The 20,131-nt window shown below is 36.0% G+C and overlaps 1 protein-coding gene across 5 annotated transcripts in view; it reads right to left on the bottom strand.

The window, feature by feature from the left end:
• Positions 1-4,369: 4,369 nt before the first annotated feature.
• DCUN1D4 (defective in cullin neddylation 1 domain containing 4) overlaps positions 4,370-20,131 on the bottom strand; it is a 31,455-nt gene continuing 15,693 nt past the window's right edge. For all 5 annotated transcript variants that reach the window (XM_008927442.3, XM_008927443.3, XM_018069071.1 and 2 more), the window contains 7 exons: positions 17,642-17,733; positions 15,318-15,388; positions 13,670-13,761; positions 12,802-12,910; positions 9,382-9,486; positions 8,843-8,945; positions 4,370-8,729 (listed from right to left, as the gene is read on the bottom strand). In XM_008927442.3, the coding sequence (XP_008925690.1) occupies positions 8,674-8,729; positions 8,843-8,945; positions 9,382-9,486; positions 12,802-12,910; positions 13,670-13,761; positions 15,318-15,388; positions 17,642-17,733 (628 nt within the window). In that variant the 3' untranslated portion in view covers positions 4,370-8,673. The remainder of the gene's footprint in view (positions 8,730-8,842; positions 8,946-9,381; positions 9,487-12,801; positions 12,911-13,669; positions 13,762-15,317; positions 15,389-17,641; positions 17,734-20,131) is intronic.

Genomic DNA, 20,131 nt, shown 5'->3' with positions numbered 1-20,131 from the left:
CACAGTACCCCTGACACAGTCCTTGAAGGGAAATGTCACCATGAGGGGGAGCAGACCCAAGTTAGGAGAAAATGCAAGAGGCTGGCTAGCAACTCTGGGGAAGACACAACTCACTGAAAACACCAAAACAAGGAACAACGTTTCAATTCCATCCAATGAGGAGCAAGTTCAATGGCATGCTACGTCATTGAAACTTTAAAGAGAAAACTAGGCAAGAACAAAGAGATGCTGACAGAAGCTAGTGATTTTTGTTAGCTTCACATGCTTGGAACTAAAAAGAAAGCTATTGCACAAACCTTATGAGGCAAGTAAAAGCAACTGAAGACGACCAGTACTTATACTATTTGACCTTTTGAAAAGTATTTTCTTTAGAGCCTTGAGTTCCTTTTAAATAATTATTTTACATATCCAGCATTACAATTATCTGTTATAGAATTACTGAGCCAAATCATCTATGCTTAAATCTCCTGTTGATTTCTTTTGGGTTTTTTTGCTGGCCAATTTACTCAAAATCTCTCATATGGCAATTTCAGGTAGGTATTTTGCAGATTTGATTTAGGTCACTACAATATTTGCAAATAACTGCAGTCAGTAACATCTGTAATTCAATTACAAGCAATGAATCTGCTGTCATTCACACAGATGAACTTGTTTTCCAATTAGTTCCTGAAGGATTTCTTTATGCTCCAGTATTCAGTGATATGTAAACTGGTAACTAATAAGTTTATTTAGAGTAGGTACCATTCCTTTTGTAGGAGTCTGCTCAGGAACCATGGACAAAATCATCTTCTGAAAAAAACTGATAATTCATTATCGAATTATTCATTATTTTAAAGGGTCTGATTTTGTTTTCTGTTTTTCAAACACGAGGAAAAGTTTTACACATTTAACTGTCCCAGAAAGGTTAAAAATACAGTAAATCTGAAATAAAGTATGTTTCCCAATACAACACATTCCTTGATTAAGTGTCTGTAAATGCTACTGTTCTGCAATTTTTCTCTCCTAATCCCCACATAATCGCAACAGTCATGTAATGCCTTGGCTTCTACTAAATTTATGGCTGCTGTTCTCTGAGAACAGTGTGTGACATAAAATCCAATTGTTTTTACAGGCTGTCTAGAAGTGAAGAACTGGTTAATTTAAGACCAGTTCCTTGTAGAAACAGCTACAGAACCACTAGAAGCAGAAAACAGAACAGTATTTCCTCATGACCAGCACTTTTCTTCGCACCCACAGCCAGCTTTCAGTAAAGCTCATTATCCACACAAGCTACTTGTGGCCAAAGCAACTTTAAAAAGTTGAAAAAAACACTGACTTGCTCTTTATGGTATTTATGAGTCTTCAAACACTGTGTTGACACCTCTCATGGTCAGCCACCTTTTGGCTGTACCAGCTGCTAACAATTAAAGAAATCTAACTACACAAGCAAGGCAACTTTGTGGATCATGGGGGATAAAATACTTGAGTGGCTCCATTGATGTACAATACATAGCAACGTTTTGTCATTTGTTTCTGCTCCAGTCTGGCAGGCTTTCAGGATATATATTGGAAAATTATTTTCTCATCTTTTTTCTGACCAAGGGAACGCTGCAGTGGCAATGCAGACAGTACACTACTTGTTAGAAGCTGCAAGTTTTCTAAGCCTCCCTTTATGCCATAAAGTCACAGAAAAAGTTGATCTGTACTCATCAGAGAAAATATATTGGCTCCTTCATCATGAGATTTTAACACATGACCAAGTACTTCATTCTACATCACAATATTGTTGATGTTCCATCTCAAACTTACCTTCAGATTTCTGCCTAATCTTGCCAGTCATTCGCTACTGATTTCTCCACTTTTATTATTCATTCAAATCCAAACACTCATCTGCTTCTCCTTCATATTAGTTCATTTCATTAGCAATTGCTCTTTCAGTTAATACAAAACCTTTATACTTTCTGTGACTTTCATGTAGTAGGTCTTCATACTCTGCTCCTGCCTACCCACTCTATTTTGCTGTGCCCTTCTGTATATGTTACACAGTGCCACACATACTGACCCTGAGATTGTGTCCACTCACTTTTTACATTTCAGTTGGTAGCAATCCACTGTCTTGTGTCCACATTGAAAGCTCCACCAATTCAGTTTGTTTGGTCACTGAATATTTTCTAGGATACCTGTACTAGTAGAAAACCGGTTGCTGTTACTATCCCAACTGATGGGGGGTAACCAGACAAAGTCACAGAACAGGCTTGATATAAAAGGTGCTTGAGTGTATGAATTTGTAAATGAAGCATGAGGAAACAGCCAAGAGGATGTTGGAAATAGTCTGGGCACACCCTTCTCACAGGGCAATGGAGTGCTGTCAACAGGACACAGTATCTCTCATACAGTGAATCAGCACAGGAAAAAAACCTGAAGTCTTAAGGGCAGATCTTCAGATACGGTAACCAGAATGAAACAAAGCTCTCCTTTTCAAACATGTACCTGTAACAGTTTGATAATTATCACATTGTTTACTTTAAGTACAAAGCATTTCAATCTCTCCTGACTATGCTGAAAACAGGGCTGGGAAAAAACCCTTGAACATAAGAAGAAGACATGCACATACAAATAATTAACATAAGAAACTTTTTGCATAGTAATATTAAATTTTTCATGGTACGGAAGACTGTGACTCACCCCATCCAATAAATACAAGCAACAGCCTACATTCTGAGAATTGGCAAAGGCAATCCTGGCCTTCATCAGCAACATGAATGTAAAGAAAAACTGCCCTAAGTTGGGCTCTGTAGTACAATATTCTAATTGTAACATAAATACATTCAGTTTCAAATAATACTTTAAGTCAGGAGCCTTTGGACTGGCAGCTCAAATTGTGTCAGTTGCCCAGGACCGTGTTCAGATGGCTTTTGAGTATTTCTGAGGGCAGAGCATTCCATAACCTCCCTGGGCAACCTGCGTCAGTGCAAAGTCACCCTCACAGTAAAAAAAAAGTGTTTCCTCATGTTCCTATGGAGCCTCCTGTGTTTCAGTTTGTTTCTATTGACTGTTGTCCTTTCCCTGAACACTGCTGAAAAGAGTTTGGCTTTGTCTTCTTTATGCCCTCCTCATTCAGATATTTAAATACATTAGTAAGACCTCCCACAGCACCTTCTCTTCTCCAGGCTAAACAGTCGTAGCTGTCACCTTTTCCTCATAGGAGAAAAGTTCCAGTCCCTTCATTATCTTCATAGCCCTTTGATGGATCCTCTCCAGTATGTCGCAGTGTCTCTGGTACTGGGAAGCCCAGAAGTGAACACAGTACTCAGGTGTGGCCTCACCAGTACTGAGTAGGAGGGAATAATCACCACTCTCAGCCTGCTGGCAATACTTTATCTAACACAGACCAGGATACCAATCGCCTTCTTCACAGCAAGGACTCGTTGCTGGCTCACCTTCAACTTGGTGTCCACCAGGACCAGGACTCCCTGTCCCTTTCCTGCCAATCTGCTGTCCAGCTGGGTAGTCCCCAGTATATACTGGTTCAGGGCGTTGTTCCTCCCCAGCTGCAGGACTTTGCACGTCTCCTGGTTGAAGTTCACGAAGTTCCTGTCCACCCATTTCTCCAGCCTCTTGAGGTCCCTCTGGATGGCAGCATGACCCTCTGGCTTACCATCCTTTACTTCCAGTTCTGTGTCATCAGCCAACTTGCTAAGTGTACACTCTGCCCCATTATCCAGGTCAGTAATAAAGATGTTGAACAGGACTGGACCCAGTACAGACCACTGGATACAGGGCTAGTTAGTGGTTTCCAACTAGACTTTGCTCTGCATATCACCACCCTCTAGGCCCTACAATTTTCACTTTTCAGGCTACCTTCTGCTCATCTAGTCCATAAACCAACAGTTTTTCTATGAGGACCTCATGGGTCGAAAGCCTGCATATCAAGATGAGGGGGTAATGATCATGCTTCTTGTAAAATTTCACCTCAAGAGACATTCCTGCTCAAATTGACTCACACAACTTTTTTGAAACACAACTTTTTTGAAACACAACTTTTTTGAAACACAACTTTTTTGAAACACAACTTTTTTGAAACACAACTTTTTTGAAACACAACTTTTTTGAAACACAACTTTTTTGAAACACAACTTTTTTGAAACACAACTTTTTTGAAACACAACTTTTTTGAAACACAACTTTTTTGAAACACAACTTTTTTGAACGCATACCTTTTCTCAACAGTTTTAAATACTAATTTACCCTGCTATTAGAAGTAAGGGCAACAAGATCTTACACACAAGTTCTCTGCTACTAAATAATAAAGGTTGCTCAATGACATGATGCATGTTCAGATATGAGAATTTCTGAAGTACGAATCACAGAAAAATCTGAAATCAGTTGCTGAAACCAACACGAATACTTTTTATTTGTGGGATGCCATTTTACATCAACACCAGCAAGGGACCTAAAAATCAACTGAATGAACTCATGTTAAGTGGCATAATAGTATTTTCATCAGATTGCGAGTCACAGGAGTGTAGCACATCTCATTTATGTAGTATCCAAATAACTAAGACGTAAAGCATTCACAGTTACAGGTTAACTGCTGTTCCTGCAACAGCAGTATGGGTAGGTACTATTTTGTGACAACACACGTACACGTGCACACATACACACAAAGAGGGGGATGGATTTAAAAAATAAAAACAAACAAAAAAATATCAAGCTGAGGTTTGGGTTCAATTACAGAAAACAAACTATTTAGTTTGTGGATAGATTCTGTACACTTTTACAACAATATGAAAGGACAAAATATAAGGCCTAGAAAGAGGTATTTTAGCAGTTATAATTAAAACCAGGGCACAAGCTAACCTTTAAAGCTGTCTATATGAATTCCAAGAGTATTAAACAATTTGTTAGACTTGTGATCAAGGGTCAACAGAAATCTGGGAAAAGCTTAACACAACTGAAGTACATTTCTTGCCCTTCAAAAAAAGTAACTTGGGAACATTAACCAAGTAGCAATAACCTATAACTGATTTTGATTGTGTGAGCATATTTGTGGTGAAATAAAATGCATGTCTTTGTGGTGAAATGGAAGAAAAGCCTCTACAATATTAGAAAAGGTTACACAAAGATAACTCAAGTATTAATTGTAGCTTAAAGACAACTGTAAACAGGCTTTAACTGAAAACTCAAGTACATAGAGGATTTTAATATACTCCACACTCTTCAGCTTGCTTTCCTTCAAAAAGATAAAAAGTCAAAAAACAACAGTAACACAGAATTATATTAATATTTTAAATACATAATATCACTTCATTGTAGAAGGAAATTTGATTTGTGGAATGTTTTGGTTACTAATATTAATAGAATCTTTTAGGTTGAAAAAGATCCTTAAGATTGAGTCCAAAGGGCTCCAAAAGTTTGTCATCTATCAAAGAATGTCAGTTGCTACAGTCTCTAGATGCTGTTTTCCTTTCACTAACTGTCTTTCCAATTTACATCTCCTAAATACCAAAAATGAATTGTACATTGATCATCAAGTTTCTGCTGAAAGTACAGTAATGGCACCTCAGAAAGATTAGCATATGACCTATGACACTTCCTCAGGAATGACCTCTCAGTGTCTTATCCAAGAAGTCAGCATATTCTGTACATTACTTTTCAAAAGGGGCAAAAAAACCACCAAACCACAACAACAAAAACCCCCTATCTACATCAACTATTTCATGGCATAATTAAAAAAAAACAAAATGCCGAACTTGTACTAAATGCAAGTTTAACTGAGTAGGTTAACTAACTTTCCACAATTATTTAAAAATGAGAGGGAATTTCTCCAAAGTACAGGAGCAGGCAATGTTCAGATCCTCTGCTTACCTGCATATATAGCAAAATGAGAAAAACGGATAATACAGGGAAGCTCATCGAGCCATGCAGGTCCATTTTAGTCTGTCTGTTCACCATAACTGTCAGCAAAGCTGTTTACTATCTGCAACTGAATCTGTGCTTTATTTCATGAAGATGCATGTTTATAAACCTGCTGAAGGCTACAGATTCACCCTGTTTGCAAGTGGAAGAAAAAAATTTGCAGCATCTATCTGATTCACTTCCAAACAAATCCTTCCTTTCCATCACTTCCAATTACTTTTACCCAAATTAAGAAAACAAGTTTGTTTACTTATACAGCATGAGTACCTCCTGAGGTTTCTTTTCCTCTGTTTTCTCTGCTTTCAATTAAATTTTGTATTCTGATAAACATTAACAAAACTCGGAAAAAAAGGACCTGGTTGAGCTGTACAGATTTCTGTTGACCCTGTTATATGAAAGCTATACCTGTAACAGTAATAGATTAGATGTGTCTTTGGCTCTTGCTTCCATTATTGGAAGCTCAACTAATTGTGACATACAAAATCTTTTATGCAAACTTGTATTTGTTGCAGGATTCATGCCAATTTGTGCTGATCAGTTTTCCAGAGTCAGTAACTAGCTTAATGTTTAAGAGCAATTACACTATTTCACTTAAAATCTTGGCAATCACAATTTAGCCTAATGTTAAAAGTTATATTGCTTCTAAATTCATTCTTTTAAGAACTAAACCAGCATCTCCACTGATACTTCCTTATGGTTATACTATGGTAATAAACATATTTACAACAGAAGTCTTAGTAAAATGTGTGTTTTTGTAAGAGGCTTATTGTAAACATTAAATACCACACTCCACTCAATTAATTTTTTGTGCAAACTGGCATCAAACATGGAATTAAGGTATGCATATTAGTAAATGAGAAAGCACTGACTGTGTATGTTTTACCACTACTAACCTTAAAGAGTGCTATTAAGTGTCACGGAAATACGAACAGAACTGTTTCATGGGAAAGGTAGTATTTTCTTCTTCGCATCATGAAATTCCAGGTTTTGTATATGCATACATATTGTATACTTATTTATATACAAATATACACAAACAGACACAAACGATTTTTGTCTTTGGCAGCTGAGTTTGAAAAACCAACGACAACAACAAACAGATCTGAACACAACTGACCACCTGTAGCACCACAATTACAACCTCCTGGTCCAGGGCAGCAAACTAATGTGCTTTTGCTAAACTGGGCTTAATCCTGAAAGGAGTCAAGTTCATGACAGTTGTTCCTGACTTGATGGCAAGAATAAAACCTTCAACACAGATGAAAATTTCACATTCAACCTAAAATGCTTCCTTCCTCTTCCCTTGGATTGCATTCTAGGGAGATAACAAAACTGTCAATACCTTGGAAAATATTTCTACAGAAAAGTAATGTTATTCTTTGTTCCAAAACATCCACTGGCCCTTTGTTGTTAAATGCTCCGTGAATCAATATGGAACATTTTAATAAATCCTTAGAGATCAAAGTTTAATAGCACCGGATACTTCAAGGACCTATTTATAAAAATCAACACTCATTACTTAATAAAGAAGGGTAAGGCAAAGACAATGTGACAAAATTACAGAACTTAAACATCATTCCATTCACCCATTTTTCCCCAAAAGAATCACTAGAACCATCCTATGCAGATAAAGAAATGAGTGAAATAGGCAGTGATCCCTACTAAAAAGTACTGTCATTTAATGCTGGTGTTTAAAATGCCCATTGCCTGCAATGGACATTCTGCCAGGAAACTAATCCCCAGCATGAAAGAAAAAGTAATGTTTTGACTATTCAAGATCATATTTTTTCCAATATCATATTTTTAATTACTTAGAAACATGAAGTTAGAGGCCCTTGGAAAGACTAAAGTTACAAACAAAAAAAAAACCCCAAATCTTTATTATCTATACGCTAGGGGTAAGCATACTTCATTACCCAAACCACGAATTTCAGCTAGAACTTTCTATTTCACTAGATCAGAACCTAGACCAAACACTCTTGGTACACCAAAAATTAAAAGGAGTATGCCAAAGGCAATTTACAAAAGTCTAAAACCCATTTTTAAAAGGTACTTTAATTTGTTCATTTGTACCTGTAATGACTACTGCAGTTTTAACATTAAAAAGTCAGTACTTTCTTCTTCAAATGGAAATCATCTGTGGCATGTACAACTACTATAGTGTTTTAATATTTATATGCATATTTATATTTTAAGACATCAATGTTTCATTCCTATAAAGCGTTAGGTCAGGTTTGGCTAATTCCGGTGAAGAAAGTCACAGCATGTCTTCTCTCAGAAACTGGTATCTCAAATAGTAACATCGAAATCGACAATAGTTCTTCACATAACTATGTCCAAGCAGTCTGAAATGCTACAATTGAGACCAAAAGAAAAACAAAATAACTAAAGTTTCAACAGACATGTAAGTGTTGACTAGAAATATGCCACAAAATTATTTTACAATACATTTCTGCAGAAATAATCCCTAGGTGAAGCTTTTTTTTATACACATATACAAAATTTAGACAGCAATATACACATCATCACAGTGAAGACGCTGGCAAGTTCACCAATCTGTAGTGTAAATACAAAATGCAAAGCAGCCTTCAAAGAGAACAATGCTAAAGAGCAAGCATAGCTAGCTTGTTAAATAGCAAACATCAAAAGTTCCCTGTCAAAGGGACGCAGTGCAAGAAAAGCAGCATGCACTTTGATACAAATAGCAGTTTATGGCTAATGGTTGACATAACTGTGGTAACAGTGATTCTTGAGTAGCTGTGCATAGTTAAACTCCTATGTCATCTGTTTTCCTTTATACCATTCCACAAACTCATCCAACAGCACTGGCCCTGTAGAGAGATCACATAACTGTATTTTACAAAGTTTCGTAAAAGCACACAGAATGATTATTAAGCTCAAAGAAATAAATTATTTTAGAGCACCAACACATGGTAGTACTTACAGGCTCCATCTTCATCATAGTTACTGAGGTCAAGGTTAATTGTTCTGCTGAATTCAAGAACGTTACACCATTGGTCCTTATTGATAACTTTGTATTTTGATTGCTGCTTGAGGCAAGAAACAGAAGTTACTAAAACATATTTTCAACTGTCTCAAACTCAGATTTTCTTAAAGAAAATTTAAACCTTGTAATGCATTATTATTTTAATCGGTATGTCATCTAAAACTAAAGAGTAAAGAAACCACCAAGTAGTCAAACTACTGTTGAATAATTCATGTTTTTGATTAAGACATCTTTTAGTGGTCAAAAATACAGCAATAAAATGCAAGTACAAAAGCAAATTAAAGATTTTCTATACTTTGCCCTGCATTAAAAAAGGGATTTGGGTAAAAGGAACCAGTTATAAGTGCTGCTTTGGTGGTTACTATATTCTAAATCATAACACAGAATTCTCAGCTATTTTCATTCTACCTCTAGTTAAAAGTATCAGAGAAGACAAATCAAAAAAAAACCAACTAATTCTGTTTCCAACTCCATACCTCTAGAAACTGATGAAATACTGGAAAAAGGGACCATGTTTTTCCTAAAAGAAGGCCCAACATACATTTGGCAGTATTGATATCTAGGCTGCGCTGATCCTTTTCCTGCATGAAAAGAAAGGAAAAAGCGCATGATTCCAGGATTTTTCACTTCCCCCACACCTCACCCATATACAAAATAAATTAACAAATAAATAATATATAGCAGTATATAGCAGTGTTTTTAAATAAAACACAACCTCCCAGTAAAACTTCCTTCCTAATAGCTAACAGTCTGCTATACAGAGATGTTGCTTTCCATAGACGTTCCCAAAAAAACATCACCACTCATGCAGATGAGGCATACACTCCCGTTTCTGACTTCAGACCTCACCAGAAAGCAATGGTCATTAGATCCACACTCATATTTGTACATAGGCCTCTGCACAGCCACACATCTCAAAATAGCATTGCTGTATGTATTTTCCACAGTATTATTACAGCTACATGGACTGTCAATAGATAGTCAGTGCTACTTGACAGTTGCTTAAGAATGCAAGAGTAAGCCAAGGAGGATGTTTATTCTGTTATTCTGACTGCATGAAATTCACATGAAATTAATTATCAAATGAGAAGAACATAATACACATTGAGGCTCCTCTCAGAACTGTCCCAGTTTTAGTTCAACATAGCAGTAGTACATTAAGGCTTAGGTAATTTGTTTCTGCTAAGAAAAATCAATAGCATCTGTACTCAACAGGTTTGTTACATCTAATCAGTGGCAAAGTTAATATATTTGATAACACAACTTCTGCACATCTCAAAAGTAACATGTGTACACCTAAGATTCAATTTTGTTATTTTAAGTAGTTTATCCATCTTCATTTGTTGTCTTGAAATTAAACAAATTTTGGTGAGAGACAGGATGTAACCCCCTGCCCTTTTATTCCTCGATTATAGCACTGATCTACAAATCAGAAGTTTAAGAAATTCCAAAAAAATAAAGTTCCATATTAGCGCTACTGAAGACCCTGATTTCTCTATATGTACACTCACGATTGCAGACTGCAAAGTCTAAATTACCAAAAAAACAGGGATATCACAGAATGGGTAACTGGAAGGGATCACAGTGGGTAATCTAGCCCAACCTCCTTGCTCAGCAGGGTCATCCTAGAGTACACTGCATTGCATCCAGAGGGTTCTTGAATATCACCAGTGAAGGAGATTCCCCAACCTCTCTGGGCAACCTGTTCCAGTTCTCAGTTACCCACACAGTAAAGAAGTTCTTTCTCATGTTCAGGTGGAACTTCCTGTGCATCAGTTTCTGCCCATTGCTTCATGTCCTACTGCTTGGCTCCACTGAGAACACCCTGGCTCCATCCTCTTGAGACCCTCCCTTCAGATACTGATAGACATTGATGAGGTCCCCTCTCAGTCATCTCTTCTCAAGCCTGAACAGGCCCAGCTCCCTCAGTCTGTCTTTTTACGAGAGATGGTCCAGTCCCTTAACTACCTTTGTCACTCTCCACTGGACCTGCTCCAGGAGCTTCATGTTTCCCCTGTCCTGAGAAGTCCAGAACTGGACACAGCACTCCAGGGTGTGGCCTCACTAGGGCTGAGTAAAGGGCCAGGATTACCTCCCTTGACCTGCTGACAAAGCTCTTCCTAATGCATCCCAGGATCCCATTGGCCTTCTTGGCCACAAGAGCACACTGTTGGCTCATGGACAGCTTGTAGTCCACCAGGACACATCCCATATAGAGACATTCAGGATACTGAGAGTGTCAGACGACAGAACATTAAAAGAGAGAGCTACCCAAGACAAAGGAAATTGAGCCCTATGCCTAACCTGTACAAATGCAGCTGTATGTATTCTAGAATACACATCTTTATTAAAAAAAAAAAACCAACAAGCTCAAATCAAAACTGACTTGTCTTTTATCATGTAAGAAGGATGTGGTAGAGCAAGATCCCAGTTCTCAGACAACAAATGAATGCTTTAGTCACAAGGTCTCATTTCATACAAAACACTCCTCAATTCTTAAACTGTGTAGACAGAATTTAATGCATATTTGTTTTGAAAAAAGAGTGGGGAGACTAACAACTCTGAAAACCTGAGAAGCTGTTTTACATTCTGGGCACTAAATCCAAGAGGGACTTAGAGAAAAAAAATTAAATTCCAGGATGAACAAAGCTTTTCAATTAGTAACAAAGCTGAAAAACAAACCTGCAACGGCATTTTTGTATTATGACATGAAATCACAGAATCTGTGTCTCAACGTTTAAATTCTTTTTCAAGGTCACTACCATCGGTTCTTGAAAAAAACTTCTTGAAAAAAACTCACCCACTATTCTCCTTTTAAGTTTCTGCACTTACTTTTGACAGGTCATTGGTTGGCACAGGTTTACTCTCTATCCCAAATATTTCATCAGTATCTTGTACTTCTTTGGCAATGCCTTTGCATTTTACACTGAGCAAAACTGGCAGAATCAATCTTCATACAGCAAAGGAAGAATTAAGAGGTTGATACACCTTTTTTTTTCCTCTCATGCTAATATCATTCATTTTCTCACATTCAGCTCTAAGTTTCCTTGTCTAAAAGTGAACTACTGTAAATCTCTGCATGCTGATATGCAGAAAGCACTGCTATATCAAAAATCTGAGCTGCTTAGGACAGACGTTATCAGAACTGCTATCACTTCGATTTCTTCTTAATTTTCCTATGCTCCTTTTTTTTGCTGTATATTTTCTTGATACACTTAGTTCTTTTGCACTGAAGTTTGAGCTTCAGTTTTGCCTTTTTATGTAAAATCTTCTGTACATTCCATCATGGTAGCAAGATGGATGTACAAATTCTATTTCAAAATGTTAATTTAGAAAATTAAAGTTCTCTTACTGCTTTCTTTAAGTAGAAATAGTCTTATGTCTACTATGGGTTCCATTACAGATACAATTTTATCATTGTATACATATTTTATAATGTTTTTCTAAAAACATTTATAATGTTTTTACATTGTATCATACCCAGCTTTTATCACGTTAGCCATTTTTACCACCTACTGAAATGCCTGATGTGTCTTCCTGTTTCACCAAATTCAAAGTGTAAGAGGAAAAACCACAGTAATTATAAAGCCAGAGGGAGTAAGAGGCAAAGCTCCAATGTGCAACTGAATCAGGCCTAAATGGCTTCCCTAAAGTCATAAAATAGCTTGAAGCAGAGACATAACAAAACACGTCACTAAACCACTAAACATCACACATCCTATATAGGTTTCTTTTTCAGTTATGGCATCTTGCATATTCCATTTTAGAACACAACAGTTCCATTTGTCAGAAGCTATCTTGAGCATTACCTTAAGAGAAACATACTTAGAAGTGTACAGTCTTTTAACTATTATTTATGAAAGTAAAGGTTTTAATTTCAGATGCACAGTACTTACCCGTGCAAAGTCAAATGCATATCTATAAATAAGTTTAAAATTGGTAGGCTCATTTAATAAAGATCTCAAGTAATCCAGAGAATTTCTCAATTTTTCTGTAGTATCACATCTACAAGACAAACACAAAGTGAATTTAGAGTCTGAATTCTTATATGGATGCCTGATGTCTTAGGAAACAATCTCTAACATATCCCCATCAACCTGTTCAAAACACATCACTCTGTACAGAGGTACATTTATGAGTTTGCATACAATGACTTACTAAACCCACAGAGTGAAACAAAGCAGCAAAGTCTTACACCGGGACTCTGATAAAAAATTGACTGGTTTTGTAGAAAACGCACTCTCCAACAAATTAAACTAAGAGCTTGTCTAAGCATGGCAAACAACCAGTAAACCACAGCAGTGAAAAAATTCTTCTATAGTCTTGCTGAAACTATAGAACTTCCTACACAGTTTTTTTTTTTCCAGTCTGTTCTGGAAGATAAATCAAAACACAGTTCTTTGTTTCCTCTAATTCTCTATGAAACATGTGATTATTCAGCTACATTTATTTTAATTATGCCATGAAGATAAGCTCTCAACTCAATATCTAAAAGACAGGTCCAATCCAGTGACTTTGGAGAAGAAACAGCACCAAACCTCATGACATTTCTGTATCCTTGAGATTGCAGACATTTTAATCCAACTGTATTTAAATGTGTTTCTCTAAGTGACTATATCACCATGAATCAGACCAAAAATATATGACTTCTACTCCACAGCAGAGCTCTCTAATGTTTTGACTCATAACACCTACAGCAAAGTGTTTTTTTCTAAAAGCCTGTGTTTACTATAACAAACTTAAGAGAATTTTCAAAGCACTTACTGTAGTGATGTCATTCCTTTTAACCATTCTTGTAATGTAAAGTAGCCCATGTTTTGTGCATCCAACTTCCATGCTAGCACGAGCATAACTACCTGAGTTAGAAAGAAAAAAACAGAGGCTGAAAAGAGTTAACAAAAACTACATTTTTTAAATAATCACTTTTTATTAGGCTAAAAATGCTTTACTTGTATAAATGGGAAGTTCAGATTTTTGCTACACTACTTTAGAAGTTAAAAAAACCCTGAAAGTAACAAACCTGCACATAATCCAAAATAAGAGAAGGTAACGGTGCAAATATGTAAACATCCACCTGAGTTACCAGTAGGGACTTCAAGCGAGCTTGTACAGTCATTTAGTGACCCATACAGTGAGGAAGATGAGTTGGTGCAAAAAGTACAGAAAAGGTTTCCCAAAACAACTACAGAATTTCAGTACCAATTTGACAAGTTACATCCGACATTTGTTAAACTTTCATCTGCATGAACATCAGTTGCAATCCACAAGCTCTGAAATCCAAGTATTCTAAAGCTAATAAAGACCCCACAACACAAGCAGATGTTAAGTAAAGCCAGGTGAACTAACATTAACGCACATCAAAACAGAAGCTGATACATAAATACTGCAGTTTTGCCCAAAAGGAACCAGTCTTTTTACATCGCACACAGAAGACCAAAGCAATAAAGATTTTAGATAAAGTGATATCATAAGATTATTATTATCTTACTCATGAAGTTAAGAAGCCACTTTTGACAATACAATAAAATCTGGCAGGGCAACTGACCCTGCAGACTGGAAGAAAAAAAAAATAATCAAGTAATTTAAATTTGCAACTCAGTCATTAACTAGCTAATGTTAGTGCAGCAGCTCTATACAGTTTTTAACATGAAATCAGAATACCAGCTTATATACTCAAATGTCAGGATAAATCACAACATTTATTATAGTAATAAACACTGAAATTAGCAAATTACGTTTAATTTGTCCAGTAAATCTTTCAAAGCCACAATTCTCATTTTACTTAGAAGATGCTTCATGAATTCTACATAAGATGGGACTTGCAAATACATTTAAAGAGCAAAAATTAGGCACTGTGAAAAAGCCTGTGAGAGGTACAACTATTCTTTTTTAGATTTTATTTACTTATATAAATATACACACACATATAAAATACATGTATGTAATTATGTATATTCTATATTTATGTTTTGAAATGGTATAATGGGAGTGCCCCTAATGCTCACAATATTTGAAATCCCTTTCTCTCCTAGAAAATCCAAAGAAAATATGACTTGTTGTTTTGCAGTTGCTGTACTAAACCTTGAATGTTAACTCATCAATTCAGAAAAGACAACCATCAGCTTTTTTTTTCCTTAATCCTTTCTCTGGGGGGGGGCAGTGGAGTGGTGGTGGTCAAGTGAAAGGTGGCAGCAAAGACAAATCAAGTTTTACAGGTTGATAGTTTGCAGTTTAAATAAAGGCAAGTTGTTCCCAAACGTGTTTCCAAACTTCCCTTGTTTGTATTTCTTGAATTTCTTTAAAAACTCAAGATTTTTTTAATTTTTGATGGAAAAATAAGAGCTATAAGACTGGATCATGTATAGCAGATTAGGCATCTTTTAAATGGACTCTGAATGGACTCCGAACTTACATTTTCTGGTTCAACTCCAATGTCTTCACAAAATTTCTCCATACCTTCTGGCCCTACAATGTCATCAGTGCCTGCAAACAAAATGCATTTTACTTATCTTTAAAAATTAAAATAGGGTGACATTTACCGACAAGAGAAATGCAATCACACAGCACAACTTAACTTTCAAACAGTTTGTTTGTTCTGACATGCAATAAATATTTCCACACTTACTATCAGACTTGGATACATTTAAACCTTTATCTCACCTTTGGAAACAGGGAAACTGTAAAACACTTTATATTCCTGACAATTATTCTACAATTATTCTGATATAATCTTGGAAGTGTAAATGAATAAGATTTTTAATAATGTACTTAAGACTAGTAAAACATGCATATAATATTACCACACTTAAATAAGTGGACAATGGTTAGTGAAACTAATTTCTTGGTTTGAATCTCTTATTTTATCATAAGATCATATCACATAAAAACATGATGTATAGCTATACAGGATACAGGACACTGTCATTCCCAAAATCTCATTCCTTATTGTCTCATATAGTATCTTTATATAATGTTATCTAGAAAAAACAGCCCAAACCAAAAAATGCATGCTCCTGTTTATTCATATTGCTATACCATGGCCACACACTATCTGAATAATACTAACTGCAGCAGGAAGACAAATTACACCTATTTCTTTGCATACTTAAAAGGAAAAAATAATAATAAAAGAAAAAACATAAATGCTACTAAAATGCATTACTAATAAAACTTGCTCTTAAATCAAGATACTTGTCATTTTCATAATACTGAAAAAATTATACAGGCATTAAGAATTGTCCTGTGCAATTTTACTTTCAAATACATTTTATTTGAACGTTTTGTTAGAATTTTTACTCATGGTAAAAGGGCTCATTTTTAAAAAAAAATTACAAGCTGAAATGCCTACTTTCATCCAATATAAAGATCACATGTGTGAGAAGAAGAGGTTTTATAAAGGGAAGATCAATCTGTGTTTTATTATTAGGTGACCCACTATTCTAGAAATAACAAGGTTTAATTATATCTTTTCCCATCTTCTCATGACAGACTCTCAGTTCTCAGAGTGTACACAAGTCTTTTTAGACTCATTCTGTAATGCAAAAACACACCAAGGGGAGAAAAACAAATGCAGTGTCAACCGTCTGCATACATAAAGGAGAAGACTCATGAAGCAAGAACACGAGAGATTATTCCTTGAAAATTCAGTTTTTAGAATGTTACTCAATACTGTAAACAGAATCGTACTCTCCACTTTTCTCTGTTTTATCTTGGTGTGTGCATCCAATGGAAACCCCAAAGTTCTTTCACATACAGCCTTCCTTTCATCCTTTCTTTCCATGAAAGTCTTGACAAAAATGAGTCATGCCTGTTGCTAGAGCGAAAAAATAAATCAAGCTGGTCAGAAAGGCAGAGAATCTAACAGGTTAGATTTGGCTTGAATTTGTCTGAATCTCCTCTCACAGACTGCCACAGACAAGTGAGATCTCAAAGTATTTAATTTCATTTATATAATTTTATTAGAAGGAAAAAAATGCTTTATTACACAAATTAAGTCACTCTTCATTATGCTTAAGAAGCAGACAAAACAGAACAAACTGTGAGCCACATTATCCAAGACTGCACCAGAAAACTGCAAGATGATGTTATTTTTTTTGTTAAACAACTGTTTCACTTCCTTTAGGTCTTTACAGTCATAAGATCATTTCCCCCCACACTTCAAGTTCTCCCTTTCAGAAAAACACATGTAAAAAATGAATACAACAACCAACTTCACTATTAATGGATAACCTTTTGTAACTACAGATAATTAACAATCCTAGAAGTAATGCCAGGAGAAAGTCCCTCACAAGGGCATAAATAAATAATTCAGCCTACCTTTCCTATATATTGTGAGGGAAAACTCTGTGATAAAACTACTATGGGATACTTGAATTCATTCATTTTTTTGCTTGAAACTCTAAGTAAATTCAGCAGGAACAAAACAAATGTTAATACCTCCCTCACCTTTTGTTTTTTTAATTAAAGACACACAACTTCACCTGAAGCATAACTCTGAAGCATAATTCTATTCAGCACTAACATGGCACCTTCTGTATTTTTTTTATAGAATAGAGATAGACAAAATTGCACCTTGAACTCTTCAGCTTCACACTGCACAGAATATAAGAAAAGTTTCTTTGACACTTTTACAAAAAAGCCTCTATATTCAGTCTTTGGAAAGTTCAGTTAATGCAATTTTTGCATTCCAATATAAATTAAATTTTTATTAGTAGGAAATTTAAATTTCACACTTACCTGCATATTCATAGAACCATTCTAAGCATCTCTTACTTGAAAAAACTTCTTCCTCTGCTTTTATTCTAGTCGAATCATATTTTCTATACATACTTAGAGAAAAAAGAGAAATAAGTAATTAATTCATCAACTTTTCCTTAAAGCAGTCTTTTAGACAATAGCACTGTAAGCAGAAATGTTTTTCCTTTAATGAATCAGTTTACTCAACATTCTGCCCTCATGTCCAGCCACCTGGATAACAGAATAAGAATCACTGACCCTAAATACTGTGTGTGCTCAGTCTGTCACAATTCAACTGATTTATAACATTATCCACATACATGACCTTCCCCTACAACAAATATAGGCTAGCTCAAATTCAACCTCAAACTGTTCTGTGTAAGTTCAAGTAAGGCTTGTACCTCACACCATCAGTTACCACAATGAACTGATGGGCTGCAACCTAGCTGTGGGTTTAAAGCCAGAATAATTCCATGTCACAGCCAACACAGTCCTACCTCTAGATGCATACACACTTTGTGCACTTTGAATTATTAACTAAAGAGAACTGTGCTCTTTTTGCCACCTCAAAAAGTCCTATCAAAGGCATAAAGGCCAACACAGACATGACTCACACTTATTCTAAAGCCAGGAAGATGGTAACACAAAAAAACCACAGAGAAAAGGTTCCAAATCCTCAATGACAATAACTCAAGGAACCTCATTCATCACGAGGTAAAGAGTCATCTGAAAAGCTAGCCCCTGGAGATTGCCAGCAGGGATCTTCTCCTTTGACAAAAAGCATAAGGAATTTTAACTACGCTAAGGAAATGAATTTAACATCTGAAACACCTGAAGCACAGAAGCCATGGTAGAAGTTGGTAAGTTACTCTACCCTGTTTAGACTTTTCTGAAACAGAGACCATATCATTTGTGCCTGCTAGAGGAAAGAAACTTAGCAATCCAAGTAGTTGTCCATTGGTGTACATTCATTCTCTGACTCATTTCCACCACTCTGCAGCAGCTTGGGCTGAAAGGCTGAAAAGAGCAACAAATAAATGGCTTAGTCTAGAGGAGGTAGCCAAGAACAGCTCTGTAAGTGTTCCAAGCACGCAGACCTTCCTCTTATAATATCAAAGCCTGCTGGGGAAGGACACCAAAGTGGATGATTGGTCCAAGGAGAATCCTGAAACTCCTTGATGAAATTAATTTGGACTTGATTTCATCACTGTTTTGTCCTTCGAGAAAGACATGTAAAAGACATCTAGACTCATGAGCCTAGAGTACACTGATCCCACTACCTTCCACCTAGCTCAGCTGTCAGCTGTGAGGAACTGTAGCTAGAAGTTAATGGCACACAGATCATCCTAGCAGGAATTCAAAGAACTATTTCATGTTTATTGCCATAGTTCCTTTAATGCAGCTTACCTCAAGAAAAGTAATAGTAGTCAGTACAAAATTATAAACTGCTAAGTGGAAAACAAACACAAATGAGGCTCTTAGGAAATTTCAAGATGGAAAGAAAAACTGACACTGTACTGAAACACACTGATCTGCAACCAACTGGAATACCGTATAGAAATGCCAGCAATACAAGTCTCAAACACATATATTAATATATGAACAATTTTAGGATGGGTTATTTTCATTTTGAAATCACTTTTTTTTCCATTTGAATTACCTACTTTGTATAGGCCTTACCGCAGTTGCAAAGGGAAAAGGCTGACAGCACTGTCCAGTAAGTAAAGAACTAATCCAGAAGGTTTAAGTCTGAGTTGGAACAATTTATATTTTTTTATCAGGTCTGATAACATTTTCATTCTTGCAGAATGATGATTATGAAAGACCTATCCAATAAATTTTCACCTACTCTGAATTCAGAGGAATCAAAAAAGTACCTTAAGACAAAGAAAGGAGGCATTCTGTCACTTTAGCAAAAGTCTGATTATTCATTATCCTCTTTTTTGTCGCAAACAAACGTGACAAACACCAACTAGAATACCAAGCTGGAAACTGTAGCAGGAGCTACTCAACATCTTATTCTATTCTATTTATTCAAGTCTGTAAGAGCACTGCTGGGAACAAGGACACGCAAAGCTAATGTGGTTCCAAAGACAGATATTCTTCACAACACTTAAGGTTTTTTCTTGCAAAGGGATGATAACTAATTGCCTTGCCCTGCTTGTTCATGTTCACCAACACATTAAGCTGTCAGTATGTGAACAGTGGTTTTAAGAAAGAACCCTCAAGAAACAGATCGACAGAGCTGTAGGTCATCCTACAGGAAAAAAAAGATTCCTGCATCTACAAATAGCAGAGCTGAATACTGTAAACTGAAACAAGACACCAATGACAGCAGTATGTGTAATAGGAACAGTAAGTGAGAACAGAAAAAAAACAGTCCTTTTTACACATTCTCTTCATCTGTGCATAGCAAGTTTTCAGACAACTTTACGAGACTGAAAGTCATTTATTGTGTTTAAGGCTAAGGTCATAGTTTAGGAACTTCAG

Source organism: Manacus vitellinus, unplaced genomic scaffold (assembly GCF_001715985.3).
Source record: "Manacus vitellinus isolate BGI_N305 unplaced genomic scaffold, ASM171598v3 scaffold_0_pilon, whole genome shotgun sequence".
Lineage (NCBI taxonomy): Eukaryota > Metazoa > Chordata > Aves > Passeriformes > Pipridae > Manacus > Manacus vitellinus.
This window is presented reverse-complemented; position numbering and strand designations above follow the sequence as displayed.